Consider the following 22,588-nt stretch of genomic DNA (forward strand, 5'->3'; position numbering starts at 1 on the left):
AAGAATGATCGCTATTCCTGTTATTGCAGTTCACATTACGCTGTCACCATATTCCTGACATTTGTGTTGTAAATAGAGAAAATAGCAGCAAACATATTGGGGGCAATCTTACACTCCACCCCCCGATTGTAAGGCCTGTTAAGTGACCCCCCCCCCCCGATTCTGAGTTCTGTTGCAGGACAACCCCCCTCACGATTCTGAGGTCTGTTACATGCGCCCCCCCCCCATTGTGTGGTCTGTTACATGGGGCCCCCCCATTGTGTGGTCTGTTACATGGGGCCCCCCCATTGTGTGGTCTGTTACATGGGGCCCCCCCCCCATTGTGTGGTCTGTTGCATGGGGCCCCCCCCCATTGTGTGGTCTGTTACATGGGGCCCCCCCCATTGTGTGGTCTGTTACATGGGGCCCCCCCCATTGTGTGGTCTGTTACATGGGCCCCCCCCATTGTGTGGTCTGTTACATGGGCCCCCCCCATTGTGTGGTCTGTTACATGGGGCCCCCCCATTGTGTGGTCTGTTACATGGGGCCCCCCCATTGTGGGATCTGTTACATGGGCCCCCCACCCATTGTGAGGTTTGTTACATGGGGCCCCCCTACCCATTGTGAGGTTTGTTACATGGGGGCCCCCCCCTGATTGTGAGGTCTGTTACATGGCCCCCCCCCCCGATTGTGAGGTCTGTTACATGGGGCCCTCCCGATTGTGAGGTCTGTTACATGGGGCCCCCCCCCCCGCTATTGTAAGGTCTGTTACTTGGCCCCTCCTCCCCCGATTGTGAGATCTGTTACATGTGGCCCCCCCCCGATTTGTGAGGTCTGTTTCATGGGCCCCCCCCCCCCCCCGATTTGTGAGGTATGTTACATGGTCCCCCCCTCCCTGATTGTGAGGTCTGTTACATGGGGGCCCCCCCGATTGTGAGATCTGTTACATGGGGCCCCCCCGATTGTGAGGTCTGTTACATTCCCCCCCCCCCCCCCCGATTTGTGAGATCTGTTAAAACATGAGATTTCTCATGTGCTTCACCCCCCTTGCTTCTTCACCCCCTCTTCCCAGGTCTTATATGAACCCCCCATGTTGAGGTCACCTACGTGTCCCCCCAATTGGGAGGTCCCTGACATGATCCCCCCCCTTCGCTTCCTTTGGGAGGTCTCTTACATGAATTATTACTGGGTGGATCCCCAGGTGAAGAGAAGCCTGAAAAGAGAAAACGAATGCAGCCCCTTTATCTAGGCTTCAATAAATGACATCTTTGTTCCTGGGTTTGGATAAGACTTTAAGCTGCCAAATTCTCCCCCGCAATGCAGTAGTGGAATGTGAAACTCTGGCTGATCGTCTTCTATCCGCCATTCACAGTTCTAGTTATTAAAGGAGAAGGTGGCGAGATTTCTTCCAGGAACTTTTCTCCGCACCCAGCGCTGCATAGGGTGGCCTAGGGTTTGCCTTGTTGGTTTTGGCTGGGGGTAGATTGTGATGTGTTCGGGGTGTGTAATTATGTTTAACGGGCCACATAGCAAGTAACAAAGGGCCATATGTGGCCCTTGGGCTGTAGGTTGGACACCAGGGGAGTAGTGTGTGTGGGGGACTGAGCTGCTGGATGAGGTGACTGGACAGGGGGACTGAGCTGCTGGATGAGGGGACTGGACAGGGGGACTGAGCTGCTGGATGAGGGGACTGGACAGGGGGACTGAGCTGCTGGATGAGGGGACTGGACAGGGGGACTGAGCTGCTGGATGAGGTGACTGGACAGGGGGACTGGGCTGCTGGATGAGGGGACTGGACAGGGGGACTGAGCTGCTGGATGAGGGGACTGGACAGGGGGACTGAGCTGCTGGATGAGGGGACTGGACAGGGGGACTGAGCTGCTGGATGAGGTGACTGGACAGGGGGACTGGGCTGCTGGGTGAGGTGACTGGACAGGGGGACTGGGCTGCTGGGTGAGGTGACTGGACAGGGGGACTGAGCTGCTGGGTGAGGTGACTGGACAGGGGGACTGAGCTGCTGGAGGAGGTGACTGGACAGGGGGACTGAGCTGCTGGGTGAGGTGACTGGACAGGGGGACTGAGCTGCTGGAGGAGGTGACTGGACAGGGGGATTGAGCTGCTGGGTGAGGTGACTGGACAGGGGGACTGAACTGCTGGATGAGGTATCTGGACAGGGGGACTGAGCTGCTGGGTGAGGTGACTGGACAGGGGGACTGAGCTGCTGGATGAGGTGACTGGACAGGGGGACTGAGCTGCTGGATGAGGTGACTGGACAGGGGGACTGAGCTGCTGGATGAGGTGACTGGACAGGGGGACTGAGCTGCTGGGTGAGGGGACTGGACAGGGGGACTGGGCTGCTGGGTGAGGTGACTGGACAGGGGGACTGAGCTGCTGGATGAGGTGACTGGACAGGGGGACTGAGCTGCTGGGTGAGGGGACTGGACAGGGGGACTGGGCTGCTGGGTGAGGTGACTGGACAGGGGGACTGAGCTGCTGGATGAGGTGACTGGACGGGGGGACTGGGCTGCTGGGTGAGGGGACTGGACAGGAGGACACCAGTCAGTGACATCATCAGGTATAGAATGGTGGAGGACACAGATTGGTTGAAGAATGAAGTAATCAGTTGAGCATTGCGCTGATTTTGTCGCTTTTCCCGCAGGTGCGCCATCGCCAGTCCGGACAGATCATGGTGCTGAAGATGAACAAGATGATGAGCAACCGTGCCAATATGCTGCGAGAGGTCCAGCTGATGAACCGACTCTGTCACCCCAATATCCTTGGGTATGTATATCCCCCATATACTGTCACACCCATGTAATAAATTAGGTTTACCTCTACAGTATATCCTCTCGCATCAGCGCTTTAGGATTGGTGTACCCCAATATTCTGTAACTCGTACATCATAAGTCAGCCATACCTCTAACTTTTAAAACCATGAGGTAGGTCAGCTCCAATCTTCTGCCCCCCTTGAGGTAGGTGTACCCCCATATCCTCTCCCCATGAGGAAGTTGTAACCCCATATCCTCTCCCCCATGAGCAAGTTGTAACCCCATAGCCTCTCCCCCATGAGGTAGTTGTAACCCCATACCCTCTCCCCCATGAGGTAGGTGTACCCCCATATCCTCTGCCCCATGAGGTAGGTGTACCCCCATATCTTCTCCCCCATGAGGTAGGTGTACCCCCATATCCTCTCCCCCATGAGGTAGGTGTACCCCCATATCTTCTCCCCCATGAGGTAGGTGTACCCCAAATCCTCTACCCCATGAGGTAGGTGTACCCCCATATCCTCTCCCCCATGAGGTAGGTGTACCCCCATATCTTCTCCCCCATGAGGTAGGTGTACCCCAAATCCTCTACCCCATGAGGTAGGTGTAACCCCATATCCTCTCCCCCATGAGGTAGGTGTACCCCCATTTCTCTTACGTCCTCCGACAGTCGCCGCCTCTTCATATTCGTCACAATGGGGTATTAGACTTTGCTCCGAAGGAGTAGCTAGGCAACAGAATATGTTAACATTAAAGCTTTTAACATATCCCACCCTCAAGGGGTGGTCCCCTCAGTCAATACCCTCCTACTTCCTGCAACCATATCTCAGTTTTAATGTCTAGCTTGTCAGGAGTGGCTGGCTCTTTCTGTGCTGGGGCTTTGTGCCCCAGACTCTTTCTTCTTTTTTGATATTTTATTTGAGTTTTCTCTCTACCTTTACTTAGCTGTTCTTTTTGTCAGCGTTAGTTAGTTCTTCGGATGAAGAGGATCATGCGGGCTGGGTCTCGGGCTGATCCCCCTGGTCGCAGGTCGTGGGTCAGTGGCTTCCCAGCCTGCCATCGAGCGTTCAGCCAGGTAACGCTCCTGGCACAGTGAACGACCCATCCCTGTTCGGTGCAGGGATGATTGGTGAGGTGGCTACCTCACTGGATGCTGTGCGGTTTCTTAACCCCCATTCTGTGCGTCTTGTATGCGACTCTCCCTGCCTCATGTGCAGCGGCTTGTTCGCCTGTGCGGGTCCCCCACACCACTATGAGGTAAGTGTATTTATGTGGGGACCTGTCTGTCTGGAGGGGTGTCAGTCTGGGACTGTGTAACCTGTCTCTATTCACACTGTTTGTCTCCCTATCTCTCGGCTGCATGCTGTGGGCTGCAAGGGGGGGGGGGGGGGGAGCTGTGTGACACTGTGTGTGTCAGCCTGGTCAGTGTGAAAAGCTGTGTGCTGTGGGGCATGTTTTTTTGGGCATGTTTTTTTGGGCATGTTTGGGCATATACAGCGATCGCTGCGGCGATCTGACATGTATTCTTATACAGGGATGTCATGTGTGCTTTACTGCACTGTGGAGCGGCGGTTTCGGCGCCAAACGGCGCCATTTTGCCTACACTCGCTCCGGCCGCATGTTTTACATGCATGGCGGCCATTTTCTTGTAGCCTCCATAGGCTTTCATAGAGCGCCCTGGCAGCATCACTTCCTCTTTCCAGGAACACCGATCGAGGCAGCGGCGAGGGTCTCCTCAGGTTTTATCATTCTGTTCTTGCTATCCATTGCCTGTGTTCAGTTTGCATATTCCCTGTGGGGGTCTCATTGTGCTTGCGTGTGGTGCGGTGGGCTGCGCTTGCCGCGCTTGCTTAAAGGGGCAGTTAACCCTTTATTGTACAGCATTACAGGGGCAATGGATTCTCAGGAGGGCAAATTTCCTACCGCCTTGGTGGAAAGCCAGGGGACCGCTGTTTCCCCCCCAGGGGGGGATTTAGCCACTATTGTGGCTGGCCTTGCTGCTCAAGTACAGATGCTGGTGGCTGCTCAATCTACTAAAAGGCCCAGAGTTGCTCTTTCCTCTGATTCTGAGGGTGAAGGTGATGGGGCTGTTATGGCGGGGGCCTCCTTATCGGGGTCCCGCTCCTCCCTAGATCTAGTGGGGTCCGAGGTGGAGGCTGAGGTTGAGGGGGTTGATAATTCTCCCCCTGGCTCGCCTGAAGAGATGGCAATCATGGATGAGTTGATTGCTTCCATAAAGCAAACGCTGCGTTTGCAGGATGAAGTGTGTCCCCCCGCTGCCTTGGCGGCTTATGGGACGCAGAGAAAACGCAGGACGCCGCAGGTTTTTCCCTGCAATGATGATTTTCAGCGCGCTGTTAAGGAACAATGGCGCAATCTGCGCAAACCTTTTGCTGTACCAAGTAGATTTAAGCTGCGTTATCCTTTCTCCCCTTCCACTGATGAAAGGTGGTGTGTGCCTCCCCCAGTGGATCACGCAATTGCGGTTTTAAACAAAGCCACTGCGATTCCTGCAGAGGATTCCCCTGTGTTCCGTGATGCCACGGATAGGAGATTGGAGTCTCTTGCCCGTCATACTTATTCTGTTACGGGTTCTATGCTTAAAGCTCTGTTTGCTTCTCTCATGGCGGCCCAGGCGATCGCAAGTTGGACGCAGATGCTTAGGCGCGTCCTAGTGGCCGATTCGGCCTCGCCGGCGACCCTGGATATGGTGGATCAAATCCACCAGGGTGTCATGTATCTGTGTGATGCGGACCTGGACCTGGTTCCGTTGGCTGCACGCGTGCACAGCGTGGCGGTGTTGTCTCGCCGCCTGGTTTGGTTAAAATGTTGGTCGGTGGACCAGTCCTCACGTAAGACCTTAGCCAATCTACCTTATGATGGGTCTCGCCTTTTTGGGGAGTCCTTGGATGTGTTGATTAAGGGGATCACCGGGGGTAAGAGCACTCTCTTGCCCCATTTCCCCAAGGCTAAGGGGGCTTCTGGGAAGAAGCATGCTAATTTTCGGCCCCCTCAGGGGTCCTTTCGTGCCTTCCGGCCGCACTACAAGGGCAAGCCGTTCAAAGGTCAAGGCTCTCAGAAGAAGCCCTGGTCTGGGAAACAGAAGTCCGGTCAATCCGGATCTGCGGCCCATAACAGTTCGGCCTGAAGGGTCGCCCTCACCCAGTTTTGGGGTGGGGGGACGCTTGCTCGGTTTTCTTCAGCCCTGGTTGGCCCGTGTGCGGGACAGATGGGTTCAGGAGATCGTTCGATCTGGTTACAAGATCGAGTTTCTCTCTCGGCCGGAGAGCAGATTTTTTCCCTCAAATCTTCAACTGTCTCCAGAGCGCTTGCAGGACCTGCACCTGTCGGTGCGGGACCTGAGGGCTCAGGGAGTGGTGGTTCCGGTGCCTCATCGGGACAGATTTCGGGGGTTTTATTCCAATCTGTTCACCGTGCCCAGAAAGGAGGGCAAGGTTCGTCCAATTCTGGACTTGAAGGCTCTGAACCGCTCTGTGCGGGTTCGCAAGTTCCGCATGGAATCCCTGCGGTCGGTGGTGGCTGCCCTGGTTCCGGGGGAATTCATGGCCTCCATCGATTTGAAGGATGCGTATCTTCACATCCCCATTTTCGAGGGTCACCAGAGGTTCCTTCGATTTTCCATTGCGGAGGATCACTACCAGTTCGTGGCGTTGCCTTTTGGTCTCGTCTCGGCTCCGCGGGTCTTCACCAAGGTGCTTGCACCGGTTCTGGCAGTATTGAGGGCCCAGGGCATTTCTGTCCTGGGGTATCTGGACGACATTCTGGTTCGGTCTGCGACCAGCCAGGGTCTGGAGAAGGACCTGTCTGTCACGATGCAAACTCTACAGGAGTTTGGTTGGACGATAAATTTTCCAAAGTCGACACTGAGTCCGTCGGTTCGTCTTCCCTACCTGGGAATGATTCTGGACTCAGTGCAGGCGAAGGTTTTCCTGCCGGAAGACAAACTCAGAACTCTTCAGGAGGAAGTCAGGTCCCTCAGGGACGTTCCGCACTCGTCTCTGCGGACGTGCATGAGATGTCTGGGATTGATGGTCTCGGCCTTCGAGGCGATTCCCTTCGCCCAGTTTCACACGCGGGGTCTCCAGGCGGAGATCCTGTCCAGGTGGGACGGGCGGCCTCAATCTCTGGATCTTCAAATCTCGTTGAGTCATCGCACCAGAAGAAACCTTCTGTGGTGGCTCCAGTCCCCGTTGGTGTCCGGGGGCAAGTCGTTTCGTCCTGTCTCGTGGACGGTGATCACCACGGATGCCAGCCTGTCGGGCTGGGGTGGTGTTCTGGGCGTTCTGTCCGCCCAGGGAACTTGGTCGGAGGGGGAGTCTTCCCTTCCGATCAACATTCTGGAATTGCGTGCAATAAGTCTCTGTCTTCATCGCTGGACGGACCGGCTGCAGGGCTGCCCGGTTCGGGTGCAGACGGACAATGCCACGGCGGTGGCCTACATCAACCACCAAGGGGGCACCAAGAGTGCCCGAGCGGCCCGAGAAGTGGCCGACATTCTGTCTTGGGCCGAGACTCATGTCCCGGCGATAACGGCGGTTCACATTCCGGGAGTGGAGAACTGGCAGGCGGACTATCTGAGTCGCCAGACCCTGGATCAGGGGGAGTGGTCTCTCCACCCGGCTGTCTTCCAGATGTTGTGCGCGAAGTGGGGTCTTCCAGATGTGGACCTGTTCGCGTCTCGTCTCAACAACAAGGTGAAAAGGTTCGTGGCAAGGACGCGCGACCCTCGGGCAGACGCGTCGGACGCGTTAGTGGCCCCGTGGCATCAGTACAGGCTGATGTACGCGTTTCCACCGATTCAGTTGCTGTCCAGGTTCCTTCGCAGGTTACACTCGGAACGCAGCACGGTGATTCTGGTGGCACCGGACTGGCCTCGCCGGTCCTGGTACGCAGACCTCGTGAATCTGGCGGTCGACGCCCCGTGGCGTCTGCCTCTTCGAGACGATCTACTGTCTCAAGGACCGATATACCATCCTGCTTTACAGTCTCTGGCTTTGACGGCCTGGCTGTTGAGACCGAGGTCCTAAAGGAGAGGGGTCTCTCCCCAGAGGTCGTTCATACTTTGATCAACGCGAGGAAATCTTCCTCGGGGAAGGTTTATTACCGTACTTGGAAGGCCTATTTTGCCTGGTGTGAGTCCAGGGGGTTTTCACCCCGCACGTACTCGGTTTCCTGAGTGCTGTCCTTCCTTCAAACGGGTGTCGATCAGCGTTTGGCGCTGGCTACGATCAAGGGTCAGGTATCTGCGCTGGCCGTTCTGTTTCAACGTCCCGTGGCCTCCAACTCCTTGGTTGGCACTTTTATTCAGGGTGTGCGGCATCTGGTTCCTCCTAGGAGGGATCCTTTGCCCCCTTGGGACTTGAATCTCGTTCTGTCTGTGTTGCAACGTGCTCCTTTTGAACAGATCAGGGAGATCTCGTTGTCTATGTTGTCCAAAAAGTCGCCTTTTTGGTGGCGATCACTTCGGCTCGCAGAGTGTCGGAGCTAGCAGCTTTGTCCTGCAAGTCTCCGTATCTGGTTGTTCATTTGGATAAGGTGGTCTTGCGACCTAATCCTTCTTTTCTGCCGAAACGAGTTTCGGATTTCCATCTTAATGAGGATATTGTCTTGCCTTCGCTGTGCGCGAAGCCTAAACATCCTAGGGAGGTGAGATTACATTCTCTGGATGTGGTTCGGGCGATAAGGGTTTACCTTAAATCGACTGAGTCTTTTCGAAAGACGGACTCCTTGTTTGTTCTTCCTGAGGGTTCTCGGAAGGGCATGGCTGCGTCGGCCTCTACCATTGCAAAATGGATCAGGCAGACCATTGAACAGGCGTATGCCTTGCAGGGGAAGGTTCCCCCTGTGCCTGTGAAGGCGCACTCTACTAGATCTCTGAGTACGTCCTGGGCCTGTCGTCATGGGGCTTCTGTAGCCCAGGTGTGTAAGGCGGCGACCTGGTCGACCGTACACACTTTCACTAAGTTCTACAAAGTAGATGTTCAGGCATCGGCGGATGCTTCCTTTGGCCGCGAGGCTCTTAGTGCGGCAATTCCCTAGGTTCCCTTGTTGGGGACCTCTGGCTGTTGGGATAAAGTTTTATCCCCTGGTTATTTGTCTTTTCCTGGGTTGTTGCTCCTGTTGAGCAATTATTTTTTACTATAGCCCAGCTGGTTTCCTTCCTTTGGTAAGGTTCCTTTCTTTGATGCGGAGACTGCGTTGCCTTTCGGCGCGGATGTGTTTCCCTCCCCTCATGTTTGCACTGCTTTGGGACGTCCCCATATGTGACGAATATGAAGAGGCGGCGACTGTCGGAGGACGTAAGAGAAAACGGAATTTTTGTAAAATCTTACCTGTAAAATTCCTTTCTCTGAGTCCTCCGACAGTCGCCGCCCCCGCCCCTCTTTTGGGGTTTGGTTGTATACTCTACTGCTATTCCACTAAAACTGAGATATGGTTGCAGGAAGTAGGAGGGTATTGACTGAGGGGACCACCCCTTGAGGGTGGGATATGTTAAAAGCTTTAATGTTAACATATTCTGTTGCCTAGCTACTCCTTCGGAGCAAAGTCTAATACCCCCATATGTGTCGAATATGAAGAGGCGGCGACTGTCGGAGGACTCAGAGAAAGGAATTTTACAGGTAAGATTTTACAAAAATTCCGTTATCCTCTCCCCCATGAGGTAGGTGTAACCCCATATCCTCTCCCCCATGAGGTAGGTGTAACCCCATATCCTCTCCCCCATGAGGTAGGTGTACCCCATATATTTTCCCCCATGAGGTAGTTGTAACCCCATATCCTCTCCCCCATGAGGTAGGTGTAACCCCATACCCTCTCCCCCATGAGGTAGGTGTAACCCCATACCCTCTCCCCCATGAGGTAGGTGTAACCCCATATCCTCTCCCCCATGAGGTAGGTGTAACCCCATACCCTCCCCCCCATGAGGTAGGTGTAACCCCACATCCTCTCCCCCCATGAGGTAGGTGTAACCCCACATCCTCTCCCCCATGAGGTAGGTGTGACCCCACATCCTATCCCCCATGAGGTAGGTGTAACCCCACATCCTCTCCCCCATGAGGTAGGTGTAACCCCATATCCTATCCCCCATGAGGTAGGTGTAACCCCATATCCTCTCTCCCCCATGAGGTAGGTGTAACCCCATACCCTCTCCCCCCCATGAGGTAGGTGTACCCCCATATCCTCTCTCCCCCATGAGGTAGTTGTAACCCCATACCCTCTCCCCCATGAGGTAGGTGTACCCCCATATCCTGTCCCTCTTGAGGTAGGTGTACCCCCATATCCTCTCCCCCATGAGGTAGGTGTACCCCCATATCCTGTCCCTCTTGAGGTAGGTGTACCCCCCATATCCTGTAAGTTTAGTATAAGATGTACCTCCATTGTCGCTGACTCTCATTCTCTCCATCTGTTTCTCAGGTTCATGGGGGTGTGTGTGCATCAGGGGCAGCTTCATGCCCTGACGGAGGTGAGTACTTCACCCTCATTGCTGGAGACATTCTTACCTGTGTGTGGTCACGTTGTATGGAGATCTGAACCTGTGTGGTCACATTGTATGGAGATCTGTCCTGACTGATGGTGTGTGTTTGCAGTACATCAATGGCGGGAACCTGGAGCAGTTACTGCAGAGTTCGGAGCCCCTTTCCTGGTCTGTACGGGTGAAGCTGAGTCTGGACATCGCTCGGGGTCTGCGCTATCTGCACTCTAAGGGGGTCTTTCATCGTGATCTCACCTCCAAGGTAAATCCCCAGGATGTGTTTGTGGAAGTTTCGTCATCGTTTGTCTAAAGGAATGTGGGACCAACCATACCATCTGCATCTTCCTGATCACCCAATCACAGCTCTGGATGACCTCATCTCATTTTCTTCTATTCGTTAGTCTTCTGGGGGCCCAAACATAAAGATCTCTGTGTAGTCCAATTGTATCATGTGTGGCACAATCAGTGGCACTCTATGTAATTCAGCTCAGCATCTACCCAATGTATGCCTTGCTCAATGGTACCCCGGGTGGATGCTGAGCTTGATTATGTAATGTAGTGCCTGCTCAGTGGTACGCTGGGTAAAGGGTGGGCTTGCTTATAAAATGTGTGGCCCACTCAATGGTAACCTTGGTGGATGCCGGGCTTAATTATATAATGTGTGGCCTACACGGTGGTATGCTGAGCAGGTGCTGGGCTTGATTGCATAATGTGAAGCCTGCACATTGGTTCACTGGGTGGATGCTGGACTTGATTATAAAATATGTGATACACTGGTTAGATTCTGAGAATGATTGCCTAATGTGTGGCCTGCTTGGTGGTACACTGGGTAGATGCTGGGCTTCATTACATAATCTGTGGTACCCTGTGTAGCTGCTGGGCTTGATTGTATAATGTGTGGTACACTGTGTAGATGCTAGGCTTGATTATTTGTGTGGCCTGCTTAGTGGTACACTGGGTAGATGCTGGGCCTGATTATATAATGTGTGGTACACTGGGCAGCTGCTGGGCTTTATTATATAAAATGTGTGGTACCCTATGTAGATGCTGGGCTTGATTATATAATGTGTGGTACCCTGTGTAGCTGCTGGTCTTGGTTATATAATGTGTGGTACCCTGTGTAGCTGCTGGGCTTAATAAATAATGTGTGGTACCCTATATAGATGCTGGGCTTGATTATATAATGTGTGGCCTATTTAGTGGTACACTGGGCAGATTCTGGGCTTGATTATATAATGTGTGGCCTGCTAGTTTTACACTGCATAGATGCTGGGCTTGAATATATAATGTGTGGTACCCTAGGTGGATGCTGGGCTTGAATATATGTGTGGTACCCTGGGTAGATGCTGGGCTTCATTATATAATGTGTGGCCTGCCTAGTCATACACTGGGTAGATGCTGGGCTTAATTATATAAAGTGTGGTACCCTGGGTAGGTACTGGGCTTGATTACATAACATGTGGCCTGCACAGTGGTACACTGGGGAGATGCTGGGCTTGATTATATAATGTGTGGCCTGCTTAGTGGTACACTGGGTAGATGCTGGGCTTGATTATAAAATGTGTGGTACACTGGGTAGATGCTGGGCTTGGTTATATAATGATTGCTACACTGGGTGGATGCTGGGCTTGGTTATATAATGTGTGGTAACCTGGGTGGATGCTGGGCTTGGTTATATAATGTGTGCTACATTGGGTAGATGTTGGGCTTGGTTATATAATGTGTGGTACCCTGGGTGGATGCTGGGCTTGGTTATATATTGTGTGGTACCCTATGTCGATGCTGGGCTTGATTATATAATATGTGGCCTATTTAGTGGTACACTGGGCAGATTCTGGGCTTGATTATATAATGTGTGGCCTGCTAGTTTTACACTGCGTAGGTGCTGGGCTTGAATATTTAATGTGTGGTACACTGGGTAGATGCTGGGCTTGGTTGTATAATGTGTGGTACACTGGGTAGATGCTGGGCTTGGTTATATAATGTGTGATGCACTGGGTAGATGCTGGGCTTGGTTGTATAATGTGTGGTACACTGGGTAGATATTATTAGACCTGCGGGCTTTTCAGCCTCCGTGTCTCCTCTGATAACTTGCAGTGGTATTGAAGTGGACCTCTGAGCTGGAAAAAACCTTTGACATTGGTCCCGGGACCCCAATAGAACGGGGGGCGCACACCTATTTGAAATTGGGCATACTAGACCAATGTTCTGTGTGTTCCGTACATGAGAGGTAATATTCACATTGTATATTAATGCCTCCCTGTCTTTTCTAGAACTGCCTGGTGAAATACGATGACAGCGGATACACCGCCGTGGTGGGAGATTTTGGATTGGCTGAGAAGATACCAGACCGCAGGTGAGACTCTGGGGCCATGTGACCACAAGCTGCTTATCCCGGGGAGCTGCTTATCTTTTAGGAATCTGATGGGACGGCCTCTGCTTTCTATGTGCACATGTTATTGATTTATGTTTTTTTTTTTTTTTTTTTTGTGTATTGCCGTTATATCTATATTTTCTGTATTTTTTTTTTTCTTTTTCTTTTTAATTTGTTTCATATTTAAATTTTTAAGGTTTTTTTTTATTGACGGACACAGCGGTTGATTTTCTTAACCATTGGGTTATACTGCCCCCTACAGAAGTAGGACACTAGGCAGAAAAAAAGTCTGGCTACGTCTATGGGCAGTCCCAGGGGGTATACTACCTCTCTCTGCTATAGGTACCGTATAAGCTGACTTTTTCAGCACGTTTTTTATGCTGTAAAAGCCTCCCTCGGCTTATACTTGAGTAAGGGTCCCACTTACCTGTTCTCTGGTGCAGTGAACGTACACGTTCGGCTATTCCCAGGGCAGATGGCGCATGCGCCGTGACGTGTTGGCGCCGGGCAGCACCATTTTTAAATGTAAGGTGCCTCACCAAAAGGTAAGCAAGGCTCTTCAGGAGATGCAGTGCTGCGGGCATGGTACAGGAGATTCTCCTGTACTATGCCTGCAGCCCTGCATCTCCTGTACCATGCCCACAGCCCTGCATCTCCTGTATCATGCCCACAGCCCTGCATCTCCTGTACCATGCCCACAGCCCTGCATCTCCTGTACCATGCCCACAGCCCTGCATCTCCTGTACCATGCCCACAGCCCTGCATCTCCTGTACCATGCCCACAGCCCTGCATCTCCTGTACCATGCCCACAGCCCTGCATCTCCTGTACCATGCCCACAGCCCTGCATCTCCTGTACCATGCCCACAGCCCTGCATCTCCTGTACCATGCCCACAGCCCTAAATCTCCTGTACCATGCCCACAGCCACTGTTTTGGGTCTCGTGGTGGTCCAGCTGGGTCTAGTAGCTGCTGCATATCCCACCCTAGGCTTACACTCGAGTCAATACGTTTTCCCAGCGTTTTGTGGTAAAATTGGGTGCCTCGGCTTATACTCGAGCATATACGGTACTTCGTTTTTTTTCTGCCTAGTCAGGTCAGGAGTAAGGACCTAGTTCCTTGCTGGGATCTCTGGTCCTGGCAATGTTTTCTTTTCAGATAGAATTTTTTCATCTGTCTTTTTTTCTTATGAGATCTACAATGAATTGCCAAACTGGGCGATGGGCTTGATAATCTAGATCCAGTGGTCACCCCAGTCTGGGCAGCGAGCACGCACAGATCTCAGCTCTGCGCTAGGTCGGCCGTTACATAGCCCCACCAGACTGGTGCCGGCCTGCAAGTTAAACACCTCGTGAGGTCGCATACGACCGGGTCTCAGCCCGAGTGGCAACCTCCCTCTTGGCCGACAGCCCCCCATTCCGATGGAGAGGAGGTTCTGTCTGGAGCGGTGCCCACCTGGTTCTTGGTATGGTAAGTGACTGTCCCCTGCCCCCCCTCTCCCCCTGGAGGGTTTTGGGGTGGACGTGGGCCCCTCCATGGGACGGTTGGACCCCTGGGTTCCCCTCCTTCCCATTAGACACCCTCCTCATTGGTCTGGTGGTCCCTATGGGCCATATCGCCCCCCCCCCCTTCTTTAATGATGCTGGAGTGGCCTGGTCCACCACCTGGAGTGGGGGCAGGGTGCTGTACTAGCGATGGGGGCAGGGGGTGTGCCACCGACGACCGGGCGATCAGCTGTGGGGGGGGGCTTTACCTGCTAGTGGGGCTTTTGCCAGGGGCCCCCCTTTCTGCCTGTCCTGTTTTATGAGGCCTAGGGATCCCTCCTAGGTCCCTTGGAGTCTCGTGGTGCCGCCATTTTGCTGTAGCCTGTTTGCTCAATGCACAGCGGCCATCTTTGTGTAGTCCGGCAGCCATTTTGTGGTGGTTTGCCATTGAAAATAGCAGCAGCCATGACAGTGGGGCTCTGTGCGTGGCGATTTTGGCGGTGGGAACCCCTCCCCATCCCCTGGTGCTGACCCCTGGATCTTTTTTTACTTTCAGATTGCTGCACGGGGAGTGCTGATTATCCGGGTGGTGCAGGTGCCTGTTTCTGAGTGGTGAGTCTGGTGGGGTCCTCTCCCTCTCAGCTTAGAATCGATTAGGTGCTTTTACTGGCGACCCAGTGGTGCCGCCAGAGAGGTGGGGATGTCCCTTAGCAGTGTTTTTACACTTTTTCTTGTGGGGTCCCTCTTTTGACTCATGGAGTCTTTGGAGCACATTTCCCCATCTGATCCCCTCTCAGAAGCTGCGGGCCCTCTGGGTACCAACCATCCATCGATGCACTTACGGCAGTCCTGGAGTCCTTTGTGTCCCGGGTGGAGGTGGTTGTAGGGTGACGGGAAAGCAAAAAGCGTCTCCTGCCTTCCCCTGCCTCATCTGTGATTCCTCCACCTCTGCAACCACGCACAAAAAGGCGCTGGTGGATGCACTGATTGTATCTGTGCGTCAGACCTTAATAAGAGGACGCAGCTGAAGCTGCAACGGAGGCGTCGGTTCCCTTTTGCACTTGCAAGCCATCCAGAGCGGCAAAGGTGTTTTCCTTTCTACGCCTATTTTGACAGAATTGTCGCTAAAGAGTGGGAACGGCCAAAACGTCCCCTTGTGGTCCCTAAGCGATTTGCTATGCGGTTTCCCTATGAGGAGTCCCTTCCTAAGAAGTGGACTGTTCCACCGGTGGTGGACCCTCCGATCTCCAGATTGAACAATGCAATTATGATTGCGGTTGAAGAGTCCCTGGCCTTTAAGGACCCAGCTGAAGGGAAGGCTGTGGCACACTATATGTAGACCCTGACTGGTTTGTCACTGAGACTGGTATTTACCATTGCACTGGTGTCGCAAACTCTGGCCGAGTGGGCTAAGCTTTTACGCCGTGACCTGGAGGGGGAGCAGCTCCCCCCTGCCTTTGCTGAGCTGGCGGCCAAATATGTCCAGGGGCTGCAGTTTATCTGTGATGCCTCTTTGGATGCGGTTCCTCTAGTCGCTAGGCTCTCTGTTTCAGCAGTGGTCCTTTGGCGTATTTTATGGCTCAAAAGGTGGTCTGCGGACCAGACTTCTAAGAAGGCCTTGACTGATCTTCCTTTTTTAAGGAGATCGCCTGTTTGGAGCTACCCTGGATGACATCACAGGGTCTCAGAGAGGGGGGGGGGGAAAAGAGTACCTTTTTTTTTTTTCCACAGGCTACTAGGGGCAAAGACCCTCATCATAGACGTGGGCCATCCTTCTTGGCCCATAAGAAGCTTTTTTGTCCCTTAGGGGCGACTGACAAGGGATCAAAGCCTATCAGGGCCTCCTCTGGTGGATCCAAGCAAGCTTGGTCTGGCAAGTCGAGAGGTGAAGACTCCTTCAGCATGAAGGTGCGCCCTCACCCATATTGGGGTGGGGGCGTCTTCGCTGGTTTCTGGACCCGTGGACTTCCCTAGTACAAGACAAGTGGGTCCACAAAGCCATACAGTCCTGCCACAAGATCGGGTTTCGCTCTTACCCCCCCCCAGCAAGGTTCTTTCCTTCCAACTTGCGCCTGTCTCCGGACCGCTTACAGGGTCTGTTTGGGGCGGTATAAGACCTCTTACTTTCAAGGGGTGATTGTCTGGTTCCGACTTCAGAATATTTTCAGGGTTATTTCTCATACCTGTTTACAGTTCCCAGGAAGGAAGCAACGTGCGTCCAATCCTAGACCTCAAGGCACTGAACTGCTTTGTACATGTGCGGAGGTTCAGAATGGAGTCCATTCACACGGTGGTGGCATCCCTGGATCAGCGTGATTTTCTTACCTCTATCGACATCAAGGATGCTTACCTTCACATTCCATTATGTGCTGGTCACCAGTGCTTCCTCTGCTTTGTGAGGAGCATTATCAGTTTGTGGCGTTACCCTTTGGTCTTGCTTCTGCTCCTCCGCTCTGCTCCTCGGGTCTTCACAAAAGTGGCAGCCCCTGTACTATTAGCCACCACTAGCTACGCCAATGGGGGATCGTGGTACTGGGCTACTTGGATGACCTCCTTCTGTGAACGGTGTTTCCTACTGCTCTGGTGGAAAACCTGGAAATTTCGATATGAACTCTTAGGGAGTTTGGCTGGATTCTGAATTTTCAGACTTCTGCTCTGGTTCCGTCCACAAAGCTGGACTATCTGGGTCTGACTCAGAATGAACCTAGAACCTAGCCAGAATGCTCCTTCCTCTGGACAAACTCCAGAAACTGCAAGCTGCGATTCATCTGCTGCTGTCCAGCAGATGGTTATCCCCCCCTGGACTTGCATGTGGGTGCTGGGCCTGATGGTGTCTACCTTCGAGGCTGTTCCGTTTTTGCATGGTTTCATACGAAGTCCCTGCAAAGGGAGATTCTGGCCAAATGGAACAAGACTCCGCAGTCTCTGGACAATCCAATCCGGCTGAGCCGGGGAACGAGGGTCAGGCTCCACCTTTCTCTGTCAAGGCGCATTCTACTCGGGTGCTCCGTGCCTCCTTGACCTTCCGTCATTAGGCGTCAGTGACACAGGTTTGCAAGGTGGCCACCTGGTCGTCGGTGCACACTTTCACAAAATTCTATAAAGCGGATATGTTGGCATCTGCGGATGCTTCCTTTTGGCCGCAAAGATTTTGCAGGCTGCTGTTTAGAGGACCTGTTCCTCTTTGAGGGTGTATTGTTCTTTCAAGGAGGGCTCCAGTTGTTTTGGTTGAACTCCTGTTTACCTGGTTGACTAAAGTTTTTAGCCTTGGGAATTTCTTTTTCGCTGTTCCCACCTCTCATGTTCAACACTGCTTTGGGACATCCCAATGGTTAAGAAGATCAGGAGCTGTGTCCTTCAATGATCGAAAGAGAAAAGACACAACTGATGAACCACCTCTGGCTGAAGGGACCACTCTCCTTGGTCCAACACCTGCCGACTGAGGTAATCTGTCTGCCAGTTTCCACCCCAGGAATGTGTAAGAACAGGGGGCTGGAACGAACCGTTCTGCCCACCGTAGAATGTTGGCTACCTCCAGAGCAGCCAGGACACTTCCTGTGCCCCCCCCCCCCCCGGTCCAATTGAATGAACACTGGACATCCCTGAAAATGATCCATCCAAAGTTCCAGGCACAGTCTTCCAGTCTGATCGCTCGGAGTTCTGAGACATTGATCAGTAGTCTGGACTCTTCTTTTGTCCAGATGCCCTGAGCAGAATTTTTGCCGAGGACGCCTCCCCAGCCGGACAGGCTGGCAACTATGGTGACCACTGTCCAATACAAGGGAAGGAAGGATATTCCCAGCTGAAGCACCAGAGAACGAAGCCACCATATCAGGGACTCTTCCGCTCCCCGGCTCAGCCAGATTGGATTGTCCAGAGACTGCGGAGTCTTGTCCCATTTGGCCAGAATCTCCCTTTGCAGGGACCTCATATGGAACCATGCAAACGGAACAGCCTCGAAGAACGGTGGACTGGAACAAACCCACCATAGAATGTTGGCTGGAACGAACCGTTCTGCCCACCATAGAATGTTGGCTACCTCCAGAGCAGCCAGGACACTTCTTGTGCCCCCCCCCCCCCCCCCCGGTCCGATTGAATGAACACTGGACATCCCTGAAAATTATCCATCCAAAGTTCCAGGCACAGTCTTCCAGCCTGATCGCTCGGAGTTCCGAGACATTGATCAGTAGTCTGGACTCTTCTTTTGTCCAGATCCCCTGAGCAGAATCTTTGCCGAGGACGCCTCCCCAGCGGGACAGGCTGGCATCTATGGTGACCACTGTCCAGTACAAGGGAAGGAAGGATATTCCCAGCCGAAGCACCAGAGAACGAAGCCACCATATCAGGGACTCTTTCGTTCCCCGGCTCAGCCGGATTGGATTGTCCAGAGACTGCGGAGTCTTGTCCCATTTGGCCAGAATCTCCATTTCTCTGATGTTCATTGACGGACACAGCACCCACCCCTCTGTGGAGTTGTATTCTTCTATAGCAGAAAGTGGGAGTATCCCCCCTGGGACTGCCCATAGGCGTAGCCAGACTTTTTCTTCTGCCTAGTGTCTTACTCCTGTAGGGGGCAGTATAACCTAATTAAGAAGATCAAGAGCTGTGTCCGTCAATGAACATCAGAGAAATGGATTTTACGGTAAGGCCCCTTTCACACTTGTGCGACTTCAAAGTCGTGTGATTTTGCCGCGACTTTTTGCCACGATTTTGACTGGGCTTGAATGTCTTTGGCCTCAAAATCGTGCCAAAGTAGTGCAGGGACTACTTTGAAGTCGGTGCGACTTCAAGTCGCACTGATATGAATGGTACTCATTGGAAATAATGGAGAACGACTTGTCATGCGATTTTTGCAGTCCCGAATTGCATGACAAGTCGCACAAGTGTGAAAGGGGCCTTAGTCAAAAATCCCATTTCTAATTATTTTTTTTTATTTGTATTTTATTTTGTATTGTACTTCATGTATGTAATATTTTGTTGATTTTAAATAATTTACAGTTTAATTACAAGTGCTGGCATGGATCATAAAAAAGACTGGCAGCGCCCCGGGCCATGGCAGCACAGATGGTCCCCATAGACATGGAAATGATTCAGTAACCTAAGTGAGAAATGTTTGTGCCGATGCTGCATCTTTTACTCCCTCTAGTTTGCTCTTTGTCCCCTTGTACTGTGTCACCATTTTTATTCATTCTGGCCACATCCGTTTCTTGTTGCAGATTTTTCTTTGGATTTAAAATCTTGCCGTCCTCCCTCTGCCAGTCTGCGTTCTGCTGTACGGGAAATGCAGAAGTCTGATACCAAGTCAAATTTACATATAATAAAAAAATATAAATACATGCAATAAAGTATTAATGAATACAGAGCTGAATTAATTGTGTGTTTTATATCTGGAGTTGTTCTTTAAATCCTGTGCTGGGGGCGTCACCGTGATCCGGTGTCATCCTCCGGTCTGCAGATCAGATATCTCTGACTGATTAATAATTACTGAGTTTAATAACACGAGTCACTGACCTCTGCACCGCCGTCACAGGCCATATACCCGGGGAGATCCGAGGTAACATTAGAAGGGTGGAGTGTACGGGGAGTAGTAGAAGCATGGAGCCAATCACAGGGGAAACTTCCCTTCCCATAACAATGTATACAGAAGGCGTGTTCCTTATGTTATTTCTTTTATGTTTTTATTATTTCCTTATTTTAGCTCAGTAATATCAGCTGTGCTGGTCATATCAGCATCTCTGTAGTGAGATTTGTACTTTGTGCCCCTTCCACAATGGGGAGATTTCCTGCGGTAGTTTGTGTCTCTGCCCCTCCCACAATAGTGAGATTTCCTGTAGTTTGTGTCTTTGCCCCTCCCATAATGATGAGATTTCCCTGCAGTAGTTTGTGTCTCTGCCCCTCCCACAATGCTGAGATTTTCTGCAGTAGTTTGTGTCTCTTTCCCTCCCACATTGGGGAGCTTTCCCCCCAATAGTGTGTCTCTTTCCCTCCCACATTGGGGAGCTTTCCCCCCAATAGTGTGTGTCTCTTTCCCTCCCACATTGGGGAGCTTCCCCCCAATAGTGTGTGTCTCTTTCCCTCCCACATTGGGGAGCTTTCCCCCCAATAGTTTGTGTCTCTTTCCCTCCCACATTGGGGAGCTTTCCCCCCAATAGTTTGTGTGTCTCTTTCCCTCCCACATTGGGGAGCTTTCCCCCCAATAGTGTGTGTGTCTCTTTCCCTCCCACATTGGGGAGCTTTCCCCCCAATAGTGTGTGTGTCTCTTTCCCTCCCACATTGGGGAGCTTTCCCCCCAATAGTGTGTGTGTCTCTTTCCCTCCCACATTGGGGAGCTTTCCCCCCAATAGTGTGTGTGTCTCTTTCCCTCCCACATTGGGGAGCTTTCCCCCCAATAGTGTGTGTGTCTCTTTCCCTCCCACATTGGGGAGCTTTCCCCCCAATAGTGTGTGTGTCTCTGCCCCTTCCACATTGGGGAGCTTTCCCCCCAATAGTTTATGTCTCTGCCCCTCCCACAATGCTGAGATTTTCTGCAGTAGTTTGTGTCTTTTTATGGATATGTTGGTGAGAGAACCCTGATATTGGGGTCCCAGAAAAACACATGATGCCAGTAATGGGGTCCATCTGTCAGCCACCAGACAAACCCAAAGTCTTGGTTTGGGGGGGGGGGTGTTTCCCTTTTTTTGAGCCTTGTAGGCCTTTGTGTGGTGTGAATGTTCTGTGATTCTGTGTGGCCTCCCCTCATCTTCCCGGCCTCTCTCTTCCAGTCAGACAGAGCCGCTCACAGTGGTTGGGTCCCCGTATTGGATGGCCCCCGAGGTGCTGCGAGGAGACCTGTACAACGAGAAGGTAATCTTTCTGTATTTATCACATCGGTGACCAGAACCCGAGTATGACCTCTACTCACCCAGAACCCGAGTATGACCTCCACTCACCCAGAACCCGAATGTGACCTCCACTCACCCAGAACCCGAGTGTGACCTCCACTCACCCAGAACCCGAGTGTGACCTCCACTCACCCAGAACCCGAGTGTGACCTCCACTCACCCAGAACCCGAGTGTGACCTCCACTCTCCCAGAACCCGAGTGTGACCTCCCCTCTCCCAGAACCCGAGTGTGACCTCCCCTCTCCCAGAACCCGAGTGTGACCTCCCCTCTCCCAGAACCCGAGTGTGACCTCCCCTCTCCCAGAACCCGAGTGTGACCTCCCCTCTCCCAGAACCCGAGTGTGACCTCCCCTCTCCCAGAACCCGAGTGTGACCTCCCCTCTCCCAGAACCCGAGTGTGACCTCCCCTCACCCAGAACCCGAGTGTGACCTCCCCTCACCCAGAACCCGAGTGTGACCTCCGCTCACCCAGAACCCGAGTGTGACCTCCGCTCACCCAGAACCCGAGTGTGACCTCCGCTCACCCAGAACCCGAGTGTGACCTCCGCTCACCCAGAACCCGAGTGTGACCTCCGCTCACCCAGAACCCGAGTGTGACCTCCACTCACCCGCTCTCCCTCTCCTCCTCCAGGCTGATGTCTTCTCTTTTGGGATCGTATTGTGTGAGATAATTGCCCGGATTCCAGCTGATCCTGACTATCTTCCCCGCACTGAGGTGAGTCACACGTCACTTCTGAGCGAAATCTCTGTAGATATCAAAACTCTTCTGTGACTATAATTGGCTGAAAGGCAACACCCAATGAATGTTTACTGTCTGTTATGTCCGGTCTTTGACAGAGCAAAGAAGCCAAAACCTATCCATACCCAACACTAGACTCCTGTCCCACCATCCATACTGAGATTACAAGGCTCCTGTCCTACCGACCATACATAGATCACCAGGCTCCTGTCCCACCATCCATACTGAGATCACCAGGCTCCTATCCTACTGACCGTACATAGATCACCAGGCTCCTGTCCCACCATCCATACCAAGATCACCAGGCTCCTATCCTACCGACCATACATAGATCACCAGACTCCTGTCCTACCGACCATACATAGATCACCAGGCTCCTGTCCCACCATCCATACCGAGATCACCAGGCTCCTGTCTCACCATCCATACCGAGATCACCAGGCTCCTGTCTCACCATCCATACCGAGATCACCAGGCTCCTGTCCCACCGTCCATACATAGATCACCAGGCTCCTGTCCCACCATCCATACATAGATCACCAGGCTCCTGTCCTACCGTCTATACCTAGATCACCAGGCTCCTGTCCTACTGACCATACATAGATCACCAGGCTCCTGTCCTACCGTCCATACCTAGATCACCAGGCTCCTGTCCTACTGACCATACATAGATCACCAGGCTCCTGTCCTACTGTCCATACTGAGATCACCAGGCTCCTGTCCTACTGACCATACATAGATCACCAGGCTCCTGTCTCACCATCCATACATAGATCACCAGGCTCCTGTCCCACCATCCATACATAGATCACCAGGCTCCTGTCCTACCGTTCATACATAGATCACCAGGCTCCTGTCCCACCATCCATATCGAGA

At 52.6% G+C, this 22,588-nt stretch overlaps 1 protein-coding gene across 1 annotated transcript in view; it reads left to right on the plus strand.

Moving 5' to 3' along the window:
- Positions 1–22,588, plus strand: part of LOC309561993 (uncharacterized protein) — an 87,527-nt gene that overhangs the window by 41,151 nt on the left and 23,788 nt on the right. The window contains exons 2-7 of the mRNA XM_082266088.1: positions 2,639–2,760; positions 10,179–10,227; positions 10,352–10,498; positions 12,510–12,592; positions 20,854–20,935; positions 21,605–21,688. Coding sequence (XP_082122214.1) covers positions 2,639–2,760; positions 10,179–10,227; positions 10,352–10,498; positions 12,510–12,592; positions 20,854–20,935; positions 21,605–21,688 — 567 coding nt within the window. The remainder of the gene's footprint in view (positions 1–2,638; positions 2,761–10,178; positions 10,228–10,351; positions 10,499–12,509; positions 12,593–20,853; positions 20,936–21,604; positions 21,689–22,588) is intronic.

This window comes from Pelophylax lessonae, assembly GCF_965119305.1.
Source record: "Pelophylax lessonae genome assembly, chromosome: 1".
Classification (NCBI taxonomy): domain Eukaryota; kingdom Metazoa; phylum Chordata; class Amphibia; order Anura; family Ranidae; genus Pelophylax; species Pelophylax lessonae.